The sequence below is a fragment of the Leopardus geoffroyi genome, chromosome B1 (genome assembly GCF_018350155.1).
Source record: "Leopardus geoffroyi isolate Oge1 chromosome B1, O.geoffroyi_Oge1_pat1.0, whole genome shotgun sequence".
Lineage (NCBI taxonomy): Eukaryota > Metazoa > Chordata > Mammalia > Carnivora > Felidae > Leopardus > Leopardus geoffroyi.
In genome coordinates, this window is record NC_059327.1 from 133,125,876 (window position 1) to 133,152,857 (window position 26,982).

General features: G+C 37.3%; 1 protein-coding gene across 2 annotated transcripts; it reads right to left on the minus strand.

Annotated features, from left to right (window-relative positions):
• Nucleotides 1-706: 706 nt before the first annotated feature.
• DMP1 (dentin matrix acidic phosphoprotein 1) lies at nt 707-25,956 on the minus strand. 2 transcript variants are annotated; one of them, XM_045473328.1, is made up of 6 exons: nt 25,866-25,956; nt 8,288-8,362; nt 7,792-7,839; nt 5,235-5,267; nt 4,998-5,045; nt 707-3,161 (listed from the first exon to the last, which is right to left on the minus strand). In XM_045473328.1, exons 2-6 carry the CDS (start codon nt 8,339-8,341, stop codon nt 1,791-1,793), a joined length of 1,554 nt encoding a protein of 517 aa, XP_045329284.1. In that variant the 5' UTR covers nt 8,342-8,362; nt 25,866-25,956; the 3' UTR covers nt 707-1,790. The 2 variants fall into 2 exon arrangements, with proteins under 2 accessions (XP_045329284.1, XP_045329283.1); XM_045473327.1 differs by lacking the exon at nt 25,866-25,956 and adding an exon at nt 12,662-12,865.
• Nucleotides 25,957-26,982: the final 1,026 nt, after the last annotated feature.

Consider the following 26,982-nt stretch of genomic DNA (forward strand, 5'->3'; position numbering starts at 1 on the left):
TTCTTAAACTCTCTAAAGAGGTTAATTACTTCCTCACATGTACACCCTTGGAAATTTAATTAGAACCAGTTAATTAATCCATTGAGCTAGAGAACTCAAATACAAGTATGTGGATGGGCTTGCATCAGAACTCCTGGGATCCTTTTAAAAACAGAATTCTGGGTTTCACTTTAGACCTACTAAATTAAAATCTCAGGAGATAGGATTAGAGAATATTTTAATATTCTCAGCTTTGACATTGTAAGGGAATCGAGCTTATGGAAGGATGGGGAGGGTCAGACTGAAGGTTAGAAAATCTTCCTGATTCTCTTAATAAATTTGTAGGGGAATTCTGATGTATTCCAATGGACACATTTGAAAAGTAAAAGTGCTGATGTACAGTAGTTTCTTTCAAATAATTAAAAAATAAAAGAAATATGTTTCCCTGTAGATTCCAGAGTTTACACAAATGACAGTCTGGGATACCAGCAAGAACTAATGTTAAACCCAAACATTATGAACTTTTGGCATGGCCTTAAGCAATGTTGAGAGCTTGCTTCATTTTCTTTTTTCCTTATCTCTAACAGGTATATTTAATAAAATATAAGCAACACATAAAGTAATTTTATCAAAATTCTACCTGAATTATAAATAAAATTTTCATGAAATAATTTAGGAAAATCATTTATTTTAATGGAAGAAAGGAAACTACTCTTTAATGTTTTAAAGGAAGAGTTGTTTAATACAGATGTTTCCTAATAATATCACTATAAAATAAGCACACATTTCTTCTAGATATTATTGTCTTTATTACAAAACATATTTTATGTTGAGGTAACATTTCAAAAGATATTTGGCAAAAATCAATTGAATTCTATGTACATAATTTCGCTATGTGCAACATATGTAAAAGACTCAGAGAATAGTTTTCCAGCATTGCACATAGACTGACTTTAGGAAAAAAAATAAAGCTAAAAGTTATCTATCTATTCAAAGGGGGATCTCTTTCTACTATTTCCCACCCAGCCTTCCATATCATATCACCAGTTGTGAGTGAGGCAGTGTTCATGGGAATTCCGCAAAAAGCATCAAAACAAAGTTTTGTTTATCCAAAATACCTCCTGTGCTGTAATTTGAAAGTGTTTTCACAAACTAAATATTTCATCATATAGGATTCACTGTTGCTTATCCCAAGGATAAACAGAATTCTCTTGTCTTCAATGGAGAAATCTTATGCAGTGCTCCAACTCTAGTGTCCTATTTTGAAGCCCTCCCTGATTATCCAAGGCAGTTAGTCCCATGTTCTGTGCTTCCATGTATTTTGATCATACCTCTTACAGCACTCACCACATTGCATTGTTATAATTCTTGTTTCCCTCATATGTATCCCTCTTTAGCTTTTGAACTTTATTTATCCCTCTATAAGCTCCTCAGGAGCAAGAAACAAGCCTTAAGCTTCATTATATCCCAGCACCTAGCACAGTACCTGGTACGTAATAGAACCTCAATAACTGTTATGTTAATGAGTTAGTAACTATTTCAGTTGTGAAGCTGTACATCTTTCCTTGCTTCCAGTCTCATTGAGTGTGTTCTGGTATCATTTGACAGTATTTAAACCCCTATAAATTGGTGACACTCTAGAAACAAATATAATATCCAGCATTTCCTTTCAGAAAGAAATGGCCTCTGGTTGTCCTTCTGATAAAAACATCAATAAATTATAGTTATAATGATTTCCCTATTCCCCAACCCCCAAGACTCCTGTATGTGAGAGCCACTTCTTAGGAAAGCTAGTGATGCTGATGCTGATGCTAATAGCCATCTTGGCAGTCATTGTCATCTTGATCCCCAATGGGTTTGTTGTGATAAGCATCAACTGTTAATTTTCTGCTTTCTATCTCAGTGTTTTTTGACTGACCATCTTCCTCACTGCTTGATTTGCTCTCAGTAGAGTTGCTGTCTTCTTTTGATTTGCTGCTGTCCTGAGAATCACTGACATCATCTTCTTCAGACTGGCTGTCCTGCTCGGACTGGCTTTCTTTACTCTCGCTCTCTGCTGAGGCACTGTGAGACTGGAGGCCTTCCTGGCTAGAACTATTCTCGTCCTCAGTGGACTCTGGGCTTTCCTTGGATTCACTGTCATTGAGGCTTTCATTGGATTCACTGTCAGCTTGCTCCTCTCTTGATTCACTTTCTGAACTAGAGGGATTGTTCAAGCTGTTCTCTTCACTGGAGTCACTATCTTCCTGATCTTCTGAGTAACTAGTGGTATTATCTGGGTTGTCACCCCTGGACTCACTCACTACATCTTCCTGAGATTCACTACTATTTTCTTGAGATGGCAGATCAACCTCTTGACTAGATTCACTGCTGGAGTCTTGTACATTTTGACTGTCTTCTTGAGACTGATTCTCCTCACTGTCTTCTAGAGATTCACTTTTGCTGTTTTCCCTGGATTGGCTGAGGCCAGCATCTTTGGAATTGGTGTTTTCTGTGGAGTCACTCTTGACATCTTCCATTATGTTGCTATCATCAAGGTCACCTATGTCATCCTCCTCAGAAATGCGGGACTTTCTAAAAATTTTCCTCCTTGGATACTCCATTGATTGGCTGTCAACTGAATCCTGAGTGCTTGCTTGCTCATCGCTCTTTCCTTTTGATTCAACACTAGCACTGCTCATTCTGAGGTTGCCTTTCTCACTCCTGATAGTGTCTGGAGCATCATTCTGCATTTCCTCATCATCAAACTCAGAGCCATCCCCATGGCTACTATCCCCTTCACTGCCACCTCCCACCCAGTGTTCCCCACTCTCACTATCTTGAGCAAAGCCACCTCCCTCAGACCTGCTCTTCACCTCATTCTCATTGTCAAGGTCCCTGCTGTCACTGGTAGTATCTTGGGCACTGTCTTCCCCTCGCGGTGCACTGTCTTCCCTGGATTGTGTGATGTCAGCCGAGTCTTCATTACTTTTGAGTCTGGAGTTTCCTTCTTGTGTCTCTTCAGGTCCTGGCCCATTGTCATCATCACCAAAAGTGTCATCTCCACTGTCATCTTCATCATCATCTTTATCATCTCCTTCTTTTCCTCCATTCCTAGAGAGGCCACCAGCTGGTCTATGCACATGTTGATGATCATCAAGGCCCTCCTCTGATTCAACACTGTCACTAGGGTCTTCATTGGCCTGGAGTTCGGGGTTAACAAACATGTCAGTACTCCAGGAGCTGATACAGAGGGTATTATCTAGGCTCTTCCTACTTTCTTCTTCTTATGTCCCTCCTTCTAGCCCATGATCAGTTTTACTGCTCAATAACATCTCTACCAGAGGTTAAAGAGGAAGGAAGAGGAGTTGAAACTCAAGTCATTCCATTTTATATAGACACAGTTCACTCAATGCTGTAGAAATTTTCTCAAAAACCTTTATAGAAATCACATTTATGAAACTCAAATCATATTGTAAGTCTGATCCCAGGAAGAAACTCTCAGAGAATTTTCTTTTGTACATTAAAGAGATGGTTTGTAATAGTCATCAAATTGTTTGGTTTAAAACAGAGTTTTAAAAAAATATTGGGTGATTTTTAAAAGACCCAAATATTTTTTTCTCAACTCTGGGGGGAAAAATGTACTAGGGCAATATAATGAAACCTTTAGCTAAAATGATAGTAAAATATTATAGTAAGATATACATCTCACCCAAACCGTATTTATACTTCACCCACACAGGCAGAGTTGCCCGTAGAAGGCTTAGCTAAAAGACTGCAACTAGTGAGACCACCAGGGAAGTTCATTCTAAGTGTGAGCTCAGAGAGATTATCCCCATAAGTCAAACAATTGTATGCTCTACACAGACAAGGAAAGATAGTGAGTCTTCATTCATTATGCTCTAGAAAAATCTGTTCTCTCTACCATACCCCATAGCAGAGCATCCTTGCCAATTTTGTTTTTTTATTTTTCCACCTGCCCCTACTGATCAATGTCTGACTTTCCATTTGGGAGTACAAAATGATGATATGTCTTCCCATTGCTAGATTTACACTGGTGTGCTGGAACTAAGCATCTTTTTAGTTCACATAATTCAATGGCACATATTGCACACTTCTCAAACTGGGACTATTACTTTCATTTGAGAGCTCAGAGAATATGGAGGCAATAAATCACATCTCCAGAAAATGGCCCCAATTCTATGCCTGTAAATTTCTAGACTGTTGCTTTGACAAACCTTTAGTAAATAATGGTAAAAAAAAAAAAAAACCCAAATAATTCATCCTCTAACTGGTTGAAGGTAGAGTGCAACATGGGTCAAAGCTTCAGGGAGAAACCTGGTTCCTGGAATCTCTGGAGCCCCACAGGTTTGAGTTTAGTCAAAATAATAGAAGAGCCAAAAAAGTAATCACATTTAGTCTTAGAAAAATGAAAAAAAAAAAAAAAAGTGTGCACGCAAGAGAAAGAAAGCCAGCTTTTTATTAAAGGGATATAATTATAAACTAAGTCAGCTTTTCTCATTCCCAGAATCACCATTGAGACTGTTTAGACAAGTCATTACTAAAGAAGCTGTTTATTAAACTTTCTTCAGGGATTTCCTATTCTCTCCTCCAACAAGATACTTAACATGGAGGAGGTCTCTAGACCTAGCAAGTGATTCAGGTGAGCCAGAAGGCTTTCTCTGCCTGATCTGAACTACTCCTATTATAACAGCAACATTTTAGAGTGATAAATGAACAATTACTTATCTATCATGGTTTATGACCATTTGTGTGTGTGTGTGTGTGTGTGTGTTTGTATGTGTATTCTTTTTAACTATGAGCCACAATGTCTACATTCTGGCCCCAGTGATATATATGGAATGAACATCTGAATTCTCCTACTCATTTTTCTTTTCTTATTTTCTGGGACTATTTAGCTAGCATAACCAAAGGTTAGAAAATATTACATTTAGAATTGTTGCCAAGTAATTTAATCTAACATCATTTCCTTCAACTCCTAAGTAGTCTGAAAAGTTAAGAAAGGTCTGTTTAATTACCTGTTCCTCTGAGCTAACTTTACTTTCTTCAGATGACTCACTGCTCTCCTAAAAGGAAAAAGAAGTTGTTTATTTTTCCTGTTAGTAATTCCCAAGGAAAGAAAAATATATGATATACATCAGTTGCTTGCGGTTTGAATTTACTGCTGTCCAAATGGCCTAAGGTGATGAGAAGAGTGTTAAAGTAAATTTACTTTATGAGATGTTTATGACCAAAAATATGAACAAGATAGTTACCAAGGGTGGTGTTGGTGTCTGAGCCAAATGACCCTGTAAAAAAAAGGAAGAAAAACAAGTTACTCCTTCACAGATGGACCATGTCTTGCAAATATTTAAAGTCATTTTAAGGGATTTTTTTTTTCAGTTTCTTGTCATATATTTTACATTTACATGAGGTATGACATTTTATGGTGAAATGGCAAAAAAAAAAAAAAAAAAAAAAAGTGAATGTGAGGTGACCCAATGGCCTGGAAAAGATCTTGTGGGAAGGTTTTTGTGTTTCTGATACTTCACTTAGAGAAAAAATATACTTTCTTTGAAGCTGGTTGTTCATACAACCTGGATGAAATGTAACATAGGAAAGAAAAACAGCATTGAAGCTTAGAACCTAGATTTAAGTCTCAATTAGCTCCTTGGTTTTGGTTTTATCCCTGAAAACCAACTGTGATGTTAGTGCTGAAATTCACATATTCCAGGAAACCCCTAAGTCTTGGGTAAACTGCAATGTTTGGTCACTCTGTGAATTTGAGCAATTCCCTTCACCTGTCCAATGTCAATTTCTTATTTATAAATTAAGAATATTAGCAATAACTGTGCATACTCCACAGACTTGCTGTGAGGATGAAATTGGAAACATCTTGAGAATTTTTCAGTATGATATAAAGAAACAATGCATTTTGAGAACATCACTTCATAAAATTCAGTAGTAGATAAAACTGAATTGAGAAAGCCACTAATCACTTCTTGAATCACATAAGATCACCTCCATGAGGAAAAAAAAAGAAAAAAAAACAACCAAAAACCTAAGTCTGAAACTTAATCAGGGCATAGTTCTGATTTATTTCACCTTTTTTAATCCTGGTGCCTTCTCCTCATCTACACTCCCCCTTTCCCTCAAGCACAGCAAAATCCTCAAATCCCTCCTGGTTCCAAGCTGCTAAGTGATGGTTATGAGCTGCAGAGTACAGCACTGGAGCTGTTATCAACATGTCTTTAACAAGCCTCTCAGCTATGCTAGGCAGGGGTATCTCCCCAGAGGAAGGAGATATAATCACTCTAAGTCTTTGCCCTGTGACTCTGCAGGCAGGCACAATGGCAGGCTCTCAGAGATAACTCTGTCAGTTATCATTTGGAATTAAGGGATGAAAGGGAGCAAGACATTGGTGTTTTTCTCATGCCAAATGTTTGCGGTACTCTAGAGTGTTTGGTTGAATAAGAGGGAGGATCTGCAGTGGCTACTTTTCAATTAACCAGCAGAAAGACATCTCTGATGAAAGTTCATATAAGAAATCCTGCAATGTCTATTCTAATCTCAGGCAGGGGCAGGACCCCATCTCAAGCCTCTGACATTATCTGGCCACCACTAATAGTGTTGTGCCCAAGCTGCATCATGTGCAAAAGCCAGCAGGAAACAAGGTCATGAGCAAAACACTCTGACTTAGCATAAAATTTTAAGCATTATTAGTAGTTTCAATCTTGAGAACCTACTGGCCTTCTAGACTTGGCCCCTTCCTGAGAGGGATATAACACCCTGATAGAGAATGTGGATTCTGGAGCCAGGGTGACCTGGGTTTAAAGTCTGGCTCTAACACTTACTAACAGTGTAACCTAGACAGACTAGGTTACTCCCTGTGTCTCAGTGTTTTCATGTAAAGCACAGAACAGCCTGGCAGTGGTTCTTGAGCCATTCAGAGTCAACACGCAATCAACCTTTAGGTGTTATTCCAGAGACTCTGGTATCCTCTCATCCTTCTTTCTCTTCTCACTTTCTAAGACTTGACCTCTTGCCTTCCAGACATCTCCTGGTAAAACAGATCTCTCATCCTAATCCTTTAAGAGCAGTCTTTTTTTTTTTTTTTTTTTTTTTTTTTTTGGAGAGAGCATGAGCAGGGGAGGGAGGGGGAGAGAGAGAATCTTGAGCAGGCTGCATGCCCAGTGCAGAGCATGACATGGGGCTCAATCTCTCAACGGTGAGATCATGACCTGAGCTGAAATCAAGTGTCAGACGCTTAACCAGCTGAGCCAGCTGGCACTCCAAAGAGCAGCCTTGGTTCACTGTCATCCATCCCCTTCTGCTACTGCACACATCCCTTATGAAAATAAAGCTAAATGGAAAAAATGCCTCCTTACCAAATTATACTATTAAGTTGAAGTCGAAGCATTATATGAACTAATTTTTTTCATATGAACTAGAAATTATAGCCCTATATCTTAGATTAAGGTATTCATTAAATCATTAGCAGTTTCAACATTTGCAGTGGAGCCAATTTGGTTATACTATTATATTAAATTAAAAATATTTATTATTTTTTTTTTTTATTTTTTTTTCAACGTTTATTTTATTTTATTTTTTTTGGGACAGAGAGAGACAGAGCATGAACGGGGGAGGGGCAGAGAGAGAGGGAGACACAGAATCGGAAACATGCTCCAGGCTCTGAGCCATCAGCCCAGAGCCCGACGCGGGGCTCGAACTCACGGACCGCGAGATCGTGACCTGGCTGAAGTCGGACGCTTAACCGACTGCGCCACCCAGGCGCCCCAATTAAAAATATTTTTTAATCTTATTTCTACTCACCGTCCATTCTTCAGAGCTCTCAGATTCAGTATTATGATACCTGGCTACCTGGAAAATTTAGTATACATGGTTAGCCCACAGAGAAATTTCCAAGGCAGTAGCTATGGACACTTAGGAGCAGTGATAGTCAAATTTTAGCATGAATCAGAATCACCTAGATGCCATGTTAAACCAAAAATTGCCACATCCTTAGAGAGTACAGCTCAGTAGGTCTGAGGCAGGACCTGAGAATTTATATTTCTAACAAAATCCTACTTGATGCTGCTGCTGCTCAGGGGATGACACTTTGAGAACCATTGATGATGAAGAAAAATGAGAATCCTAGCTATGTGAATAAACAGCATAAGGAATAATTCAGATGATATTTTAAAGAAAACAGCTTCCTAAGAAACTACTGTTTTCATCTAGAGCCAGCCATCTGGCTTATAGCCAATGAAAATTGTGGAATCTTAGGTATAAATGGCCTTTTTTCATATATCTCTGCCATGATACTTACTGGGAGAGCACAGGACAACCCCCAAAGGAACAAAAGCAGGATGCTGGTCTTCATAGCCGGCAGTGGCAACTCTGCCTGTGATAAAGGACAGAAGATGTTTTCCTTAATGCTAAAGAAATATAGCTTTAACTTTTTGACATTTTCTTCCTATTGAAAAGCACAACTCATCCAAATGTCCATCAACTGATGAATAGATAAATAAAAAGTACTGTATCTATACAATGGAATATTATTCACCCATAAAAAGGAATGAAGTACTGATACATGCTACAAAGCAGAGGAACCTTGAAAACATTATACTGAGTGAAAGAAGCCAGGCACAATATTGTATGATTCCTTTTGTATGAACTGTCCCAAATAGGCAAATCTATAGAGATAGAAAGGATGTGTTTGCCCAGGACTGGAGGAGAGTTTGAGAGTGATAGGTTAAGGAATGAATTTTGGAGGTGATGAAAATGTTCTAAAATTGATTTTGCTGAAGGTTGTACAGCTCTATGCAATGGCTAAAAGTTAATGAACTGTACACTTCAAGTGTGTAAAGTATATATTGAATTATATCTCAGTAAACCGGTTAAAAAGAAACCTCACTTCTAAGAGACAAATTGGAAATACTTCAGTGAGAAGGTCAATAAATGCTTCTTCCCTAACACAAAATAGGACAAATAGAGGAACAAGTAAAGAAAGAGGAATCGAGAAATTTCTGATCAATTCACTTTTATGATAATTATGCACATTATTGTGGCACAGCAACCTGGCAAATATACACCTAAACCAAAATGTACTGATACCATCGATAGGTCATCAGCATTTGTCTATATACACACATATATACATACACACATTGCTTCTCAGTCACATTTATAACTTCGAAATAATATTGAAACAACATAGATTGTTTTTGCCTTTTGTCTTCCTGATCTGCAGAGGTTTACTATGGCAGCTTACATAGTACAGCTCCAGAAAGCTCTTAATATCTACTGTGCTACAATTGGTCATATATTATACATAGATTATACTAAATTCTTTCATTTAAATGACTAAATTCAGTCGTTTGCATTACTGAAGGATCTCAGGAAGATTAGAGCTTTGGGATGTACTTGTGAATTACGCTGAGAGAAACATGCCAAATCAAACTGTATTTTCCTGAAGGGTGGCTTCATTTCACACCTCAAGAACTGGTGGTTTGGAAAACAACTTGTTCTGTATCTAAAAATAGATGTACTACATGCTAATGCAAAAGGTTATTGAAATGATCTAAAGGAAAAATAATTTGCCCGGCACTTGTTAGCCTTGTAGTTGCCCTAATAAATTAGTCAGATGGATTTCCATACATTTTGTGCAAAATCCTGCAAGTTTATTTCAGACTTCACTTTTGTTTTTAAGATACTCTGAATGATTTTAATCTTCGATCTAAGAAATAAGAATACATTGCTCACTAATGTCTGGATATGCTGAATAATGTCTGTAACATTGAGCTCTAGAAGTCATCTAATCGTATTTTTTAATTTATTCAAGAAAACAGTAGAAATCCGAAGGAAACTGAGAATGTTGCTCATTTCTACTTTCAGCTCAAATGGTCCAATAGATTCTCCCATTTTATATCATGAGCATTATCTCACTTCAGCATAGTTGTTCTTCATTTGTGTTATTTTCTTTATTCTAATTCAGCATAGTTCATATTAGTCTTTGTGTTTTGATATTTTTAGTTCTTTTTCAAATCCTCTACCTAAAATTAACAGAAAAACATATGAAAATGCTCAACTCCATCTAAAACAAACCTAATTCAAAAAGATATTACTTCTGAAGGAAACCGGAATATCTTGCATCCCAAAATATGCTTCCTTGACATAAAAATTATTTTGAGATAAAGGCCTTTGGGAAACAGCAAATGCAAGAAAGATGCTCTGATCCTCCTTTATCTTTCTGAAAGCAAGAAACTCCTATGTGAAAGTTGGCTTCACTATACCAAGAGGAAGGAAGACATTCTCATCCTGAGAGAAGAAAGGTTAAGGCTGAGAGAAATCTGTACAAACCTTGTTAAACTAATCCTGTCTTCCTAATCACTTCCCTGTAATTTACATCCCAGCCCAAAGCCCCTTGTCTTGTCAGTTCTTTACAGGTGTATTGTTCCTTTATCTAAAAGGTAGAAAAGCCTTCTGTGATCACTCCTTCAGGTCTTCATTCTCTTATGAAGGCTCTCATGGAGATGTAAAAATGTTAATCAATCATGTTTGCTTTTCTCCAGCTAATCTGATTTATGTCAGTTTAATTCTTAAACCCAGCTGGAGACCCTACAAGAGTAGAGGAAAATTTTTCCTCCACTCTATTTCCCCTTAGTTCCCACAATCAAAGTTGTTTTGTTTTTTGATTTGTTTTGTTTTTTTAAGTTCATAGGTTCATTTTTTAAGGAACATTTCCCTTAAATGTGATATTCTCAAAATAACTACATGCTAATGGTTTTGGTGTCACAGGTCGAATGAAAATTAGATTGTTCACCATTTTAATTTTCAAAGTGAAATTTGAGTAGGGTGATAATCTCTGATGTTCTTCTGAAAGCTAGCAATATTCCAGACTTGATAAAGGCCAATAGAGTTCTCCTCTTGTTTTTGTTTTGTTTTGTTGATTCTCTTTTATCTAAATAGGAAAAAAAGGGATGCCCTAAACTAATGAATGTTGTGTATTTTTGCAAAGAAAGTATGTGTTTCCAGTGTTCAAGTTTCTTAGGGATAGAATATTATGAAACATAAGAAAGATGCAGTAACTTGCTTGTGCTTCTAGAAATACCATTTAGTACCCTGACCTAAAGCAATAATTTCCGAAACAAAAATAAAAGACAGCCTGGGGTCCTGTAAGAGCTGAAGTTGCCTCTCATAGAATATATAGTCTGCCATCAAGCATTAAAAGAAGTCAGATCTTTAACCCTAATTTAGGCTTTCAATTAGTGTTTTTATTTTTTATTTTATTTTTTTAAGTTTATTTATTTATTTTGAGAGAGAAAGCACAAGTAGGGGAGGGGAAGAGAAAGAGAAGGAGAGAGAGAGAATCCCAACCAGGGATTCTGCACTGTCAGCATGGAGCCTGACATGGGGCTTGAACTCACAGACCATGAGATCATGACCTGAGCCAAAGTCAAGAGCTGGACGTTTAACTGACTGAGCCACCCAGGTGCCCCTCGTTATTACTTTTTTAAAATAAAATGGAATTTGGCCAGGATATGATTATATCAGGATTTCAGAGAACCAAACAAATAAGGCAATAAAAATATCAAATCCTTCCAATTATATTTGTCTTGAGGTCAATTACAATCAATCCCACATCATATGCCTTCAACCACAATAAAATAACTCCAAGGTGCCCTAAAATTCAAATTCAAATTTGGAAGGTGTCTAAGCATTTGAGGCACATTGGTCCACATTACCATTTTGGGGTAGATAAGTGGACTAATGCCCTTAGAAAACTGTTCACACATTTTAACCAACCAACCACATCAAAGTAGGATAGTGCAGTTGGCCCTCAGGTAAACAGAAAGTATGGTTCACTAGAAGCTATTGCTCCTAAAGAAAAGACAGGTTGCTTGAAGTACTGCTATTACACGTGGGATTTTCTAGATGTAACAGAGAATGCATTGCCTGACCACAATTCCCATTTTCTATTATGGAAGACAGACACTTCTGATATAGATGAAGTGGAATAAATGCAGTAAATAAAAATACACATGGATTGGAATATATATTTCTTAAGTCTTCTACACTAGAAAATGTTTTTAAAAGATAGTTATACTCAACATTTTATTGCATTCTGTTTGCAAGGCATCATGCTAACACAAATACCTAAGTAGACAATACAAAAGCATTGTAATTATCACATCCTTGGTTTATTTCAGTAGTCTTAGCATCTTCTTTCAGTTACTCAGTTCATAATGAATATTATTGGATACTATCTAGATGAATAGCATTAAATGATTTTAATTTAAAAGACTATATTTTGGAAGTCCTGCTAGTCTACTTTAGATTCTTTCATAATGTTTTGTAGGCCATGAACGTCATTATATCCATAAAACCTAAATGTAAAATTTTGTTTTGCTAATTAAAGCTAATCTTCAAAATGACTCTCCATAGGCCTCCTGAATGCAGAGGTCTAATTAGAGTAATATAGAGAACATCTGGTTCTATTGACTTAACATGTCACTTGAATATCATTATTTGCTGTGGCATAAACATCAGGCACAAAACTGGGAATCATTTTAACCCAAGGCTCAGCTCTCCCCATCTTTCTTCTGCATGGCATAATGCCTCTCAACATGTATACATGTTTAATATTTTCCAAACATAGCAGAAGTCATTTTAAAATTTTTCAAAAATGAAAATTTCTTACCCTCTTCAGTTCACAAAGACTTTTCCCCAAAAGTCTCAACAATGAGTCTGAAGTTCTCACAGAGGAAATCTATGCCCAGTGAAGCCACTCTTGTGTTGATGTTCTGATGTTCACTTCTCTGATGGTGCAGGAATTTAAACTCTGCTTCAGCTTTTCATAGCCAATCAACCTCAGGCAGGGGGTGACTGACATCACAAGGTGTCACCGGGACTCCAATACACCCACACTTCCTCCAACTTGCAGAGGCAGATTTTCCCTAAAAAGCTCTTGTGGTTCCCAAATGACTAGACTAGTTTCCATTAAATTGAAGATCTTCCTAAAGCTTTATTTTGATTTCTAAATATATGTCATTCACATCCATGAAGGCTTATGAGCATTATAAACAATGACAATGTTTTCCACCTACTGACAGATCCCAGCAGACACATGGATGGGAAAAGGAGAGGCAAGGAGTGGGCAGAAAGTTTCCTGTTAATGTACATTTCCAGGTTGTACATGAAGAAGCTTCTAAAATACTAGATTTGCCTAAATTGATGGTGTTGAGAATATAAGCTTTTATCCTCTCCCTTCTTATCTTTTAACAACCTCTACTGCTTACCTCCTTTTCCTCCCATCTCCCTAACCCCTATATGCACACAAAAGTCCAAAATTCTTGGTAATCTAATGAAGCATTACTTACAGAATTCTGTGGTGATTGGAAATGTTAAGTTACCACCCTAAGTAATTTTTGTTTTTAACCAAAAATAATTTAAATCTAACACTTCATTATTCCCTCCAACTTCTTGCCACATTTTGGATTTAACTCTGGTGACTCTGGGGCTCCTTCGTGGCTCAGTCAGTTAAGCATCCGACTTTGAGGTCATGATCTCGCAGTTCGCAGTTCATGAGTTCGAGCCCTGCCTTGGGCTCTGTGCTGACAGCTCTGAGCGTGGAGCCTTCTTTGGATTCTGTGTCTCCCTCTCCCTCTGCCCCTCCCCTGCTCGCTCTCACTCACTCACTCACTCACTCTCTCTCTCTCAAAAATAAACATTAAAAATTGGTTATAAAAAATAACTCTGGTGACTCTTTGAAATCAGAATTGGATAAAGGGGAAGCCTAGATGGGTGGCATATGGAAAAATCAAGTTCCAGGAGACTCTGCCATCACTGAAAATGTAGTGAAATGGATAAAATAGTAATTGCCAGGACTCTTCAGGGGAGTACTGAAGATTGTTGGAGGGAGCTGGAAGTGAGTTGGCACCTCCCAAAGAGAATGCTTAAGTAACAATGGGATGATCACTGAACAACTATTTAAAGAATATAAGTTACCAAAATTTAACTTCCTCAAGAGTGGAGATATTTGCTTTGTTTACTGGTGTATATCCAGGACCCTAATACCTAGGTTCCTGAGTCATAATAAATACTCAATAAAGACTTTTATGAATAACTTAATAGATTGCTTTAAAATGGGCCAATCTATTAGTTTGTGTGACTCACTCTAGTTTTTTGAACATGTTGATGACTTTTGGAAGTTTTCTTTAATGTTTATTTTTGAGTGAGAGAGAGAGAGAGAATGAGCAGGGAGGGGCAGAGAGAGAGGGGGATAGAGGATCTGAAGCAGGTTCTGCGCTGACAGCAGAGAGCCCGATGTAGGGCTCAAACTCACGAACTGCAAGAACATGACCTGAGTGAGATCATGACCTGAGCAAAGTCAGACGCTTTAACTGACTGAACCACTCAGACACCCCTGGCTGTTGGAAGTGTTAGTTGATACTCCTACCAAGCTGGTTCTAGAGAATTGGGGTATGCAACTTTATCCAGAAAACAAATGTCAAATATATGAATTCTCAACTTATTCATTGTGAACTCAAGTGAGGTGGGAGGGGGCAGAAAATGAGGAGAAAGGAGTCTACTTTGATATAAGGTTGATTAGAAGACCAGACTTAATATGAGGAAGCTATAAATTCCCAATGTTCTGTTCTGGTTCTCAGTTACACTCCCAGGTGGTTTCATGGGTCTTGACTGAGGTCTATCATATAAGAACCTTTTAATCATATGTCAGAGTGGATCCTGGGAAGATTTTGGTGGAGGATGTTATAGGACATTGTTTTAGAATTCAAGATAACTCGCTCATATGGTTGTCTTCTGGGAGTTCAGCTGAAACTCTTATTCTGAACACTTCAGTTCTCCTTTACATGGCCTCTTTTTGTGGCTTGGCCTTCTCACATGGTGGCTGGGGTCCAAGAGCTGCCCAAAATATCACTCTCTATATTCTATGGTCAGATCAGTCACAGGGCCATCCCAGATTCAGAAGGAGAAAAAGTCTGTGCCTTTTGGTGTGAGGATCAGAATGAATGTGCAGAGAATAGAGGAAAGGTTCAGGCCATTTTGGAGACCGGTTACAACACTACATGATAGGTTATACCCACAAACTCCAAACAAAGTGGCTGAGGACAAACTGCCAACTACTACAAGACCTACGTTATCTATGCTGGAGTAAGCAGTATATGTTCTGCCAAAGCCAGCCCTATGCATGAGTAAGCAGAAGGAAGCATTCGTAACAATACCAAAATCAAAGCAATACAAAAAACTCCTAATTGCCCAACACTGGAAGATGCTAACAAATTCATTATTTTTTTAATAGAAGTGTAGTTGACATACAATATTATATTAGTTTCAGGTGTACAGTATAGTAATTCAACATTTATATACATTATGAAGTGATCGCTGTAATCTAGCTACCATTGGCCCCCATACAAAATTACTACGTATTATTAATTATATTCCCTATGTTATACATTGTTTCTCCATGTCCTATCTTTTATAACTGGAAGTGTGTACCTTTTAGTCCCCTTCCTCTATTTTGTCCCTGTAACCCATTCCCCCTGGTAACTTCCAGATTGTTCTCTGTATCTATGAGTCTATTTCTGTTTTGTTTGTTTTATTTTTTAGAGTCACATATAAGTGAAATAATATATTTGCCTTTCTTTGATTATTTTCACTTAGCATAATTCCCTCTAGCTGCATCCATGTTAGGGGAAATGACAAGATTTCATTGTTTTTTATTGCTGAGTAATATTCCATTGTGTATATACATCTTCCATTGTGTATATACATCTTTATCCATTCATCTATTGATGAACACTAAGGTTGCTTCCGTACCTGGCTATTATAAATAATGCTGCAGTGAAAATAATTGTTCATATATCTTTACATAGTTTGGATATTAACCCCTTAATAGATACATTATTTGCAAATATCTCCTCCCATTCAGAGGGAAGCCTTATGTTTTATTGCTTTCCTTCTCTATGCAAAAGTGTTTTTTGTTTTTTTTTAGTTTTATGTAGTCCCACTTGTTTACTTTTGTTTTTCTTGCCCTTGTATAAGGAGACAGATCCAAAAAATATTGCTAAGACTGATGTCTCATACTACCTATGTTTTCTTGGATTTTTATGATTTCTAGTCTTGCATGTATTTAGTCCACTTTGAGTTTATTTTTTATATGGTATAAGAAAGTTTCATTCTTTCGTATTTTAGCTGTCCCGTTGAAGATTAATTGACTGCATAAGCATGGGGTTTATTTCTAAATTCTACTCTGTTCCATTGATCTATGTGTTGGTTTTGTGCAAGTACCATACTGTTTTAATTGCTATAACTTTGTAATATAGTTTGACATCAGAGAGACATATGATAACCCCAGCTTTGTTCTTCTTTCTCAAGATTGCTTTGGCTATTCAGGGTATTTTTTGGTTCCATACAAATTTTAAGTTATTTGTTCTAGTTCTGTGAAAAATGCCATCGATATTTTGATAGGGTTTGCATTGAATCTGTAGATTTTTTTGAGCACCATGGACATTTTAACAATATTAGTTATTTAATTTCATGAATATAGTGTGTGTTTCCATTTATTTGTGTCATCTTCAATTTCTTTCATAAATATTCTATAGTTTTCAAGTACAGGACTTTCGCCCTTTTGCTTAAATTTATTCCTAGGTGTTTTAATCATTTTGATGCAATTGTGAGTGGCATTGTTTTCTTAATTTCTCATCCTGATCACTACAAAATTCATTATTTTAAAACTTTATATAAAAGAAGATAATTAAACATTTATTCTGTGTTTCTTTATGAACTATGCCACTGAGTAACAGATGAGGAAGTTTCTCTTTATAGACATGAATGAAGAAGGAAGGATATAATTAGAACACCATCACTTTGCAAACCCAAATCAAATTGCAGACTCAGTCAGCAGAACCCAGACTGGGAACATTTATAGGACAAATACCCTGATTTCATCAACAACTAAATTCAAGTAAGAGAGCAAGAGAGAGAAACCTATAGATTCAAATAGACCTAAGAGACATAGCAACCACCATATGTAATAATGTATTAATTTTATTTGTATCCTAATTCCAAAAAACATGCTGGAAAATATGAAATTTATTAAAAAATTGGAGATGTGAACACTGACTTGAAATTTTATGATTTTGAAGAACTATTATTATTAGCATGATAATGGGACTATAGTATTTAAGCATTCTTAACTTAAAGATACCGAGATACTATGATGTCTAGAATTTGCTTCAAAATAAGTGAAAGATGATAAGTAGGTAGGGAAACAGATGAAACCAACTTTACCATGAATTAATCACCCCTGAAGCTAAGTATGGACAATAATTATATTATACTATTTCTCTAATTTTATATACATTGAAATTTTCCATTCTAAAAAGTTATGGAAAAAAATTATGCCTGATACTTAACCAGGCCTCCAGCATGCATAGGGTTATCAACTGTTTTATTGTCTAGGAAATCTATTTCCTTATTTTATGTTATCAATACTAAACTCAGATTTTTTATAATTAAAGGGTAACATTATAAAAATTACAAAATTATGATTATTAGAAACATTACTTAATAATTTAAAGTAGAGGGCTCCTGGGTAGCTCAGTCAGTTGAGAATCTGACCCTTGATTTTGGCTCAGATCATGATCCTAGGTTCATGGGAGTGAGCCCACATTGGGCTCTGTGCTGAACGTAGACCCTGTTTAAGATTCTCTTTCTCTTTACCCTCTCCCCTGCTCACACTGTGTCTCTCTTTCTCTAAAATAAAAATAAAAATAGAATTTAAAAGACAGTCTATACAATTTAAGTGTATGAAGTGCAGATGGAATAGATCATTTTATTGTATGTGAATTATATTTATTAAAATGCAAACTCAACACAATGAACATTCAATAAGATGTCCTGATAAGATACATAAATTAAAGATTAATTACAATTATCGCTTCTTCCTTACTCATGTGATATTATAGTTTTGAATTTAAATGGGTGAAATAAAACACACCAAATAGTGTGGCATCTTTCTCCAGGCAATATTCTTATGAATTAGTATCTTGTTTTCATTTTAAAACATGTAATTTAGGTAAAGTAAGGTTATTTTCTGGGGGAAAAAATAAAACTTTTTTAAAATTCCAATATAGTTAACATTCAGTGTTATATTAGTTTTAAGTGTACAATATAGTGATTCAACATTTTATCCTTACTCAGTGCTCATCATGGTAAGTGTACTCTTAATCCTCTTCACCTATTTCACCCATCCCCCAACCCACTTCCCCTCTGGTACCATCAGTTTGTTCTGTATAGTTAAGAGTCTGTTTTTTGGATGGTCTCTTTTTTTCTTTGTTCATTTCTTTTGTTTCTTAAATTCCACGTATGAGTGAAATTTAATAGTATTTGTCTCTCTCTGACTGACTTATTTCAACTTACCATTTCTTCTCTAGATCCATCCATATTATTGCAAATAACAAGATATCATTCTTTTTTATGGCTGAGTAGTATTCCATCATGCATCTATGTGTCTGTATGTATGTGTCCATATACACCACAGCTTCTTTATCCATTCATCTGTCAGTGGACACTTGGGCTTCTTCCATAATTTGACAGTTATAAATAATGCTGCGGTAAACATAGGGGTGCATATATCTTTTCACATTAGTGTTTTGTTCTTTGAAACAATTAGGTTTTTTAAGTTTGCATTTGTATATTTGTCAAACATTTTCTCAGCTGTTGATTTTTGTATTTTCTTTGTGTTAGAAACTGTTCTAGGCACTGGCAACTACCTTAGATTCTACCAATAAGAAAAACACATGCAAAGTATTAATACAATATAACATCACATCTTAAAGAATTAATAGGCTCTGATAGATAATACAGTTCCTTAATCTATACATATGTATTAAAAAGACTTCTAGCACCATATTTTTTTGTATGAATTCAAAAACACATACCCAAAACAACACAACAGAGTTTTCTAAGTTATCCTTACGTTAAAAGACATACAGCAAAATATGAGATTTCAGCTGCCTGCAGAATATGAGGAATGGAGAAGAGATAGAGTGTGGGGATTGAAGCTAAAAGGAAAAAAAAATAATAAAATAATAGCCTACCATTAACTTAAAATAATTAATAACTCAGTTGTCTGCTACCTAAGGCAAAACAGCAGTGGATAAGGTAGAATATGTAAAGGAAGAAAAAAGGAAAATACTGCCTAGAATTATTACATATCATTTTCACTCACATTCCATCAATGGAATTTACTCCATTCATGATAATGAATGATATGGCCATATCTGAATGCAAAAGTGCAGAGGATGTGGTCTTGAGCTGGACAAGTGCCTCCCAGAGACAACTCTCCCCATTGTAGAAGAAAGAGCACACATGGTTAGTGGATAGCTAGATTTTCTGCTTGTCTGCTAAAAGCTTCTGAGCTTAAGAATATGTTCAAAGAGGGGCACCTGGGTGACTCGGTTGGCTGAGCATCCAACTTCAGCTCAGGTCATGATCTCGTGGTCTGTGAGTTCAAGCCTCACGTCAGGCTCTGCTGACAGCTTGGAGCCTGGAGCCTGCTTCAGATTCTGTGTCTCCCTCTCTCTCTGCCCCTCCCCTACTCATGCTCTGTCTCCCTCCCCGCCCCCCCCCCGTCAAAAATAAATAAACATTGAAAAAAAAAGAATATGTTGAAAGATATGCAGTAAAAGGAATTTGTCAACCAGAATATCCAACTCGAATAAAATTAAATAAGCTGTTATTATGGGTCCTTGCATTGGTTTACTCATTTAATTCTTACATTAACCCTATGAAATAAGCACTCTCATTATTCAAAATTACAAATGAAGCAACTGAAATTTCAAGAGGTTAGGTAGCTTGCCCAGTGTCCCATAGTCAACAAATGACAGAGCAGGGATTTTATGTACTTTTGAAGTCTTTAGTTTCCACCAGCAAGCTGTTTAAATGGTCTTCTTAATACTTTTCTCACTTGGATATTTTGAGGAGAAAGCAACTGCCTCCTTATCTCTTTACCTTGTGATTAGGGAGTGGGGGTAATGCAAGTGTATTGCAACTCTCCAGAAAAAAATCTCTCTTTTCCTCTCCTCTCTCTCCCTTATAAGCTGGAAGTGGGTCATCTTGTTTCATAGTCCCTAAGTCTGCATTACATAGATGAGCTGCCTCTTCACATCTTTAGGATATTAGGGAACCATTATATCAGCCCCTATTGTAATGTTCTCAGCCTTTGAAACCTCATTTAATAGCATGTTGTGTTTTCTGTTTTCACCACTGGACTGTAAACCTCCTCTAGTTCAGGAAACATTTGTCAGAAGCCTGTTGTGTCAAGTACTGTGGTGGGCATGAGATATAAAATGAATAAGTTATAGTTTGGGCCCTGGAGGAACTTTCTGGGATCATGAAAATGTTCTATATTTAGATGGTTCAGTGTGGTACCCAGTAGCTATACATGGCTACTTAAAATGTCTTAAAATGTGGCCAAAGGAAGTGTGGAACTGAGTGTTTACTCTTATTTAATTTTAATTAATTTAACTTTAAATGCTCGGTTAACACATGGCTAGTGACTACCACATGGTGCAGCACAGATTTAGAGGAAGAGTTGGCAATTCTTTCAAATCAAAACCACAATAAGATACCAGCTCACCCCTGTCAGAATGGCTAACATTGACACCTCAGGCAACAACAGATATTGGCAAGGATGCAGAGAAAGAGGAACTTTTTGCACTGCTGATGGGAATGCAAACTGGTGCAGCCACTCTGGAAAACAGTATGGATGTTCCTCAAAAAATTAAAAATAGAACTACCCTACAACCCAGCAATTGCACTACTAGGTATTTATCCAAAGGATACAGGAGTGCTGTTTCAAAGGGGCACATGCACTCCAATATTTATAGCTGTGCTATCAACAATAGCCAAAGTATGGAAAGAGCCCAAATGTCCATTGACTGATGAATGGATAAAGAAGATGTGGTATATACATACAGTGGAATATTACTCAGAGATCAAAAAGAATGAAATCTTAGCATTTGCAACAACATGGATGGAACTAAAATGTATTATGCTAAGCGAAATTAATCAGAAAAAGACAAATATATGATTTCACTCATACGTGGAATTTAAGATACAAAACATATGAACATAAGGGAAGGGAATCATATGTGAAATTTAAGATACAAAACATATGAACATAAGGGAAGGGAAAGAAAAATAATATAAAAACGGAGAGGGACAAACCATAAACTCTTAAATACAGAGAACAAACTGAGGGTTGCTGGAGGGGTTTGGGGTGAGGGGGGGATGAAAAAAACAAAAACAAGATATATACCAATATGTATAATGAAAAACAATGTTGAGTTAAAGAATACAAAAACGTGGCACAGAAACAGACACATAGACCAATGGAATAGAATAGAAACCCCAGAACTAGACCCACAAATGTATGGCCAACTCATCTTTGACAAAGCAGGAAAGAACATCCAATGGAAAAAAGACAGTCTCTTTAACAAATGGTGCTGGGAGAACTGGACAGCAACATGCAGAAGGTTGAAACTAGACCACTTTCTCACACCATTCACAAAAATAAACTCAAAATGGATGAAGGACCTGAATGTGGGACAGGAAACCATCAAAACCTTAGAGGAGAAAGCAGGAAAAGACCTCTCTGACCTCAGCCGTAGCAATCTCTTACTCGACACATCCCCAAAGGCAAGGGAATTAAAAGCAAAAGTGAATTACTGGGACCTTATGAAGATAAAAAGCTTCTGCACAGCAAAGGAAACAACCAACAAAACTAAAAGGCAACCAACGGAATGGGAAAAGATATTTGCCAATGACATATCGGACAAAGGGCTAGTATCCAAAATCTATAAAGAGCTCACCAAACTCCACACCCGAAAAACAAATAACCCAGTGAAGAAATGGGCAGAAAACATGAAAAGACACTTCTCTAAAGAAGACATCCGGATGGCCAACAGGCACATGAAAAGATGTTCAATGTCTCTCCTTATCAGGGAAATACAAATCAAAACCACACTCAGATATCACCTCACGCCAGTCAAGGTGGCCAAAATGAACAAATCAGGAGACTGTAGATGCTGGAGAGGATATGGAGAAACGGGAACCCTCTTGCACTGTTGGTGGGAATGCAAATTGGTGCAGCCGCTCTGGAAAACAGTGTGGAGGTTCCTCAGAAAATTAAAAATAGACCTACCCTATGACCCAGCAATAGCACTGCTAGGAATTTATCCAAGGGATACAGGAGTACTGATGCATAGGGGCACTTGTACCCCAATGTTCATAGCAGCACTCTCAACAATAGCCAAATTATGGAAAGAGCCTAAATGTCCATCAACTGATGAATGGATAAAGAAATTGTGGTTTATATACACAATGGAATACTACGTGGCAATGAGAAAGAATGAAATATGGCCTTTTGTAGCAACGTGGATGGAACTGGAGAGTGTGATGCTAAGTGAAATAAGCCATACAGAGAAAGACAGATACCATATGGTTTCACTCTTATGTGGATCCTAAGAAACTTAACAGAAACCCATGGGGGAAGGGAAGAAAAAAAAAAAAAAGAGGTTAGAGTGGGAGAGAGCCAAAACATAAGAGACTGTTAAAAACTGAGAACAAACTGAGGGTTGATGGGGGATGGGAGGGAGGAGAGGGTGGGTGATGGGTATTGAGGAGGGCACCTTTTGGGATGAGCACTGGGTGTTGTATGGAAACCAATTTGACAATAAATTTCATATATTAAAAAAAAATAAAAATTAAAATTAAAAAAAGAAAAAAAAAGAATACAAAAACAGAAGAAGCCATATTGTATGATATCATTTATATAATGTTTGAAAGTAGGCAAAACTATAATGATAGTATTTTAGAATGCATAAAAGCAGGGAAGTGATTACATAATTAGGATAAGAGCTGCCTTTGGGAGCAGGGAGGGGATAGAGGTGGGGAAGAGGTGTGGGAGAAGCTCCTGAGGAGCTAAGCAGTATTGTTTTGTAACTTGGTAGCTACATATACATTTGCTTTGTAAATTTTGTTAAAGTTGTACATTTGTTTTATGTCTTTAGGTAAGTGCGTATATATATACATATGCATATGTATATATATATGTAAGTGTATGTGTGTGTGTGTATATATATATATGTGTGTGTGTGTATATATATATATATAGTCTTTTAGATAAATATTCTTTTTTTAGAAAATTAATATTGAATGTGATCATTAAGGTCAGCTCCTCTGAGTTCCTGATGCAGTTTCACCATTCTAATCTTAAGTAAACAAGTGCTTGTAATATTTTTACACCAGAATTTTTTGAGTTTTTAAAAATACTTCTCTTCTCCATAATGGTAGTTAAATTAATTCTTTGTGTTGAGGTTTGGGAGTGGATACAAAAAAATTTAATTTTCCTATTTGTGAGAACAGTTGAAAATTGCGTCTTGCTATTTGGAGACTTTGGGAATTTAACAATACCACAACTTAGTTATTTGAAAAAGGTTGATTTTAGTCTGCTGCAGAAATTGATTCTTTTCCAATCTGGAGACCTCAGAATGTTCTGATCTTGGAGAAAATTGCTAGTAGAATAAAAACGGATAGCACTGAGTACATCATGTCCCTCATTTTTCTTTGCCAATCTTAAATGATGCTTAGAATAGACCATAGCATCAGTTCTCCAAGTTGTCCTACTTGGGACTTCCTTTTTACAACTCTCCATGAGCCAACCAATGAAAAAACTGCAAAAGAGTCAACTCTTAGTTTGCAAAAGGAGAAAGGTTTTCCTGGAAAAGAGTAGCTGAATCTGAAAGTAAGCCTTTTAAGATGCATCTTATTGTCAATGACATCCCAGTAGCAGTCATGATAGAAATGTGTGAAAACCTTCACTGACACCATCTAATAAGACAAGAGACAACAGGTGCTGGCAAGAATGTGGTGAAAAGTTAACCCCTATACATTGTTAATGGGAATGTAAGTTGGCCCAATCACTATGGAAAATAATATGGAGATTTCTCAAAAAATTAAAAACAGACCTACTGTACTATCCAGCAATTCCTCTTCTGGGTATATACCCAGAGGAATTCAAAACAGGATTTTGAAAAGATATATGCACTTCCATGTTTATCACAGCATTATTCATAATAGCTAAGATATGGAAACAACCCAAATGACCATCGTGAATGAATGGATAAAAAAGATGTGGAAAAGATTCCATATACACAATGAAATATTATTCGGCCATGAAAAAGGAATGTGACTGGCTTGTCCTCCCATTTTTGAGAACATAGGTAGACTTTGAGCACATTATGCTAAGCGAGATATGTCAGAGAAAGAAAGATCTGATACTTGTCTTTTATAGTTTGTCTCGATTGGGTAGTTCTAGTTCTCCATTGACCTTAATCACAGGGCATGGTAATACTAAGAGACACCCTAACAGATCTCCTGTATTCCAGACATAATCTTCCTTACCTCCATTATGGAGTAGTAGTTCAATTTCACCTTGGTATCATAATCAGTCACCCAGCCAATACCATAACTCTCTTGTTACCTGCTGTTTCAGAGGCATGAGAAGCTCTAAGAGGCCAGGCAGAAATATTAACTTCCAGTCCAATGGAATAATTGTTGTGTCTCTTTGGTGGAAACATTCCTCCCTCTAGAACTAAGACCTCCAGATCAGCAAAGCATAAAGTCACAGTTACAGGAAGCAAAAATTTTGCCAGTGGATCACTAGAGACAATAGTGAATGGTGCCACTCCAATTTCTACTTCCATGATTCCTAGACTCATGAATCCTACAGTAGAAACAGCACCATATATTGGATACTAATTCAGAGCACATGCAGCTTTCTGTGGAACTTTGCCCCAGTGCAAATTATTGCCACTTGGCTGGCATTGTACTAAGTCTTCAGAAGACCATTTTACCACTCTATCAAGCCAGTCACATATATACCACTTTTATTTGATGATGAAGTATCACTGTGCATGCCTAACTTTATTTTTTTTTTTCAACGTTTATTTATTTTTGGGACAGAGAGAGACAGAGCATGAACGGGGGAAGGGCAGAGAGAGAGGGAGACACAGATTCGGAAACAGGCTCCAGGCTCTGAGCCATCAGCCCAGAGCCCGATGCGGGGCTCGAACTCACGGACCGCGAGATCGTGACCTGGCTGAAGTCGGACGCTTAACCGACTGCGCCACCCAGGCGCCCCTATGCATGCCTAACTTTATAGCTTCATGAGTCAGGTAACACCCAGTTCATGATAGGAAGCTAATGTCATGTGGTAACATGGTAACGCATGGTCAAGTGTTCAATCTCTACAAAGGCTCAGTAGCAGGCCAGGAGCTGTTTCTCAACAGGAGACTACTTACCTGCAGATGATGTCAGGACTTTGCTTCAAAATCCTAAAGGTCTATGATGCAACTCACCTGTAGGGGCCTCCCAAAGGCTCCAAACATCATCCCTATCTGCCATTGAAACTTCACGTACCTTTGGATCTGCTGGATCATTTGGACCAAGTGGCAGAGCATCTTGCACAGCACCTGGACCTGTTGCAGAGCCTTCTCTTCTTTTGGACCACAGTCCAAACAAGCAGCTTTTGGGTCACTCAATAAATGGACAAGAGTAACACTCCCCAAAAATAAATATATTGTCTCCAAAATCCAAAGAGGCCCATTGCACCTTGTGCCTCTTTCTTAGTTGTAGGAAGGGCCAGATTCAACAGTTTACCTTTCATCTTAGAAGGGATATCTCAACATTCCTCATACCACTGAACCCCCAGAAAGTCCACCGAAGTAAAAGGCCCCTGAATTTTAGTAAGATTTATGTCTCACTTTCTAACATGCAAATATATTACCAGTAAATCTAGAGTAGTTTCTACTTACTCGGTCCAGTCAGCAGAATCTCATGAGTTGCATCAGCGTAATAGACCAATGTGAAGTCTTCTAGAAGGCATAAGCAATCAAAATTCCTACAAAGTAAATTATGACATAGGGCTGGAAAGTTGATAGGTATAGTGAAGATAAAAAGTGAAGGTGTATTACTGCTTTGCCAGCTGAAAGTAAACTGCTTCTGGTGGTTTTTGTGAATAGAGATGGAGATAAAGGCATTTGCCAGATTGGTGCTGCATACCAAGTACCAGCAGATGTGTTAATCTGCACAAGCAATGAAACCGCATCTGGTATAAAACCACATCTGGTATAGCAGCTGAAGTTGGAGTCACCACCAACTTCATAGTTGCATAGGGATGTGGTGGGAATCACCACCCTTGCATCTTTCAAGTCTGTGATGGTGGCACTAACCTCTGTAATCTTCCAGGGATTCAGTATCACTTTTGATTTACTATTTTCCTAAGTAGAGTCAGTTCTAATGCTTCCACTGGACTTTCTCACTATAAAAGCCCTCACTCTACAGGTCAGGAAACCAGTGTGGGGATTCTGCCATCTGTTAGTATGTTTACTCCAGTTACTCATTTTGCAACTGGGGATATAATCAGAGAATGAGTTTGAGGACCTAGTGGACCCACTAGGAGATGGACCGGAGCTAATTGTTCACCTGACCTCCATTAGCCCCTTCTCTGACTGGTGGGCCACAGTGGCATTTTGAGTCTCCTAGAATTAGTGTCAGTTTAGAGCCATTGTCCTGTAGTCCCCACAATATCTCATTGCTTTATTTTCCCCAGTGATGTACAGGCCTGGTAAAAGGCCATAGGCCCCTTTGGGGAAGGTTAGAAGAAAGATCAACAGTATAAGTTTCTGGTAGTGTATTTAAGGTCCTTCCTCAAGGAGTTCTAGATCTATAAACAGTTTCAAGTCTGGGAATTGATTGAGGGACTGTAAATCTTTGTTTTTATTATTTGAATTAGACTTTTGACGTAGAATTTTTCTGCTTATACAGACAAAGAATTTATTAGGCTCACCATCAGTTTCACTTCTAGGAGCACCATGATTAACTAGCCAATACCATACATCTATACAAGTCAGACAATTTCAGTTGCTATTT

Coding starts and splice junctions, on each gene's coding strand:
- DMP1 (XM_045473328.1), bottom strand. CDS start 8,341: ATGAAGACCAGCATCCTGCTTTTGTTCCTTTGGGGGTTGTCCTGTGCT. Junction 7,840..8,287: donor GGTTGTCCTGTGCTCTCCCA/GTAAGTATCATG, acceptor TAAATTTTCCAG/GTAGCCAGGTATCATAATAC. Junction 3,162..4,997: donor AAGTTAGCTCAGAGGAACAG/GTAATTAAACAG, acceptor CCCGAACTCCAG/GCCAATGAAGACCCTAGTGA.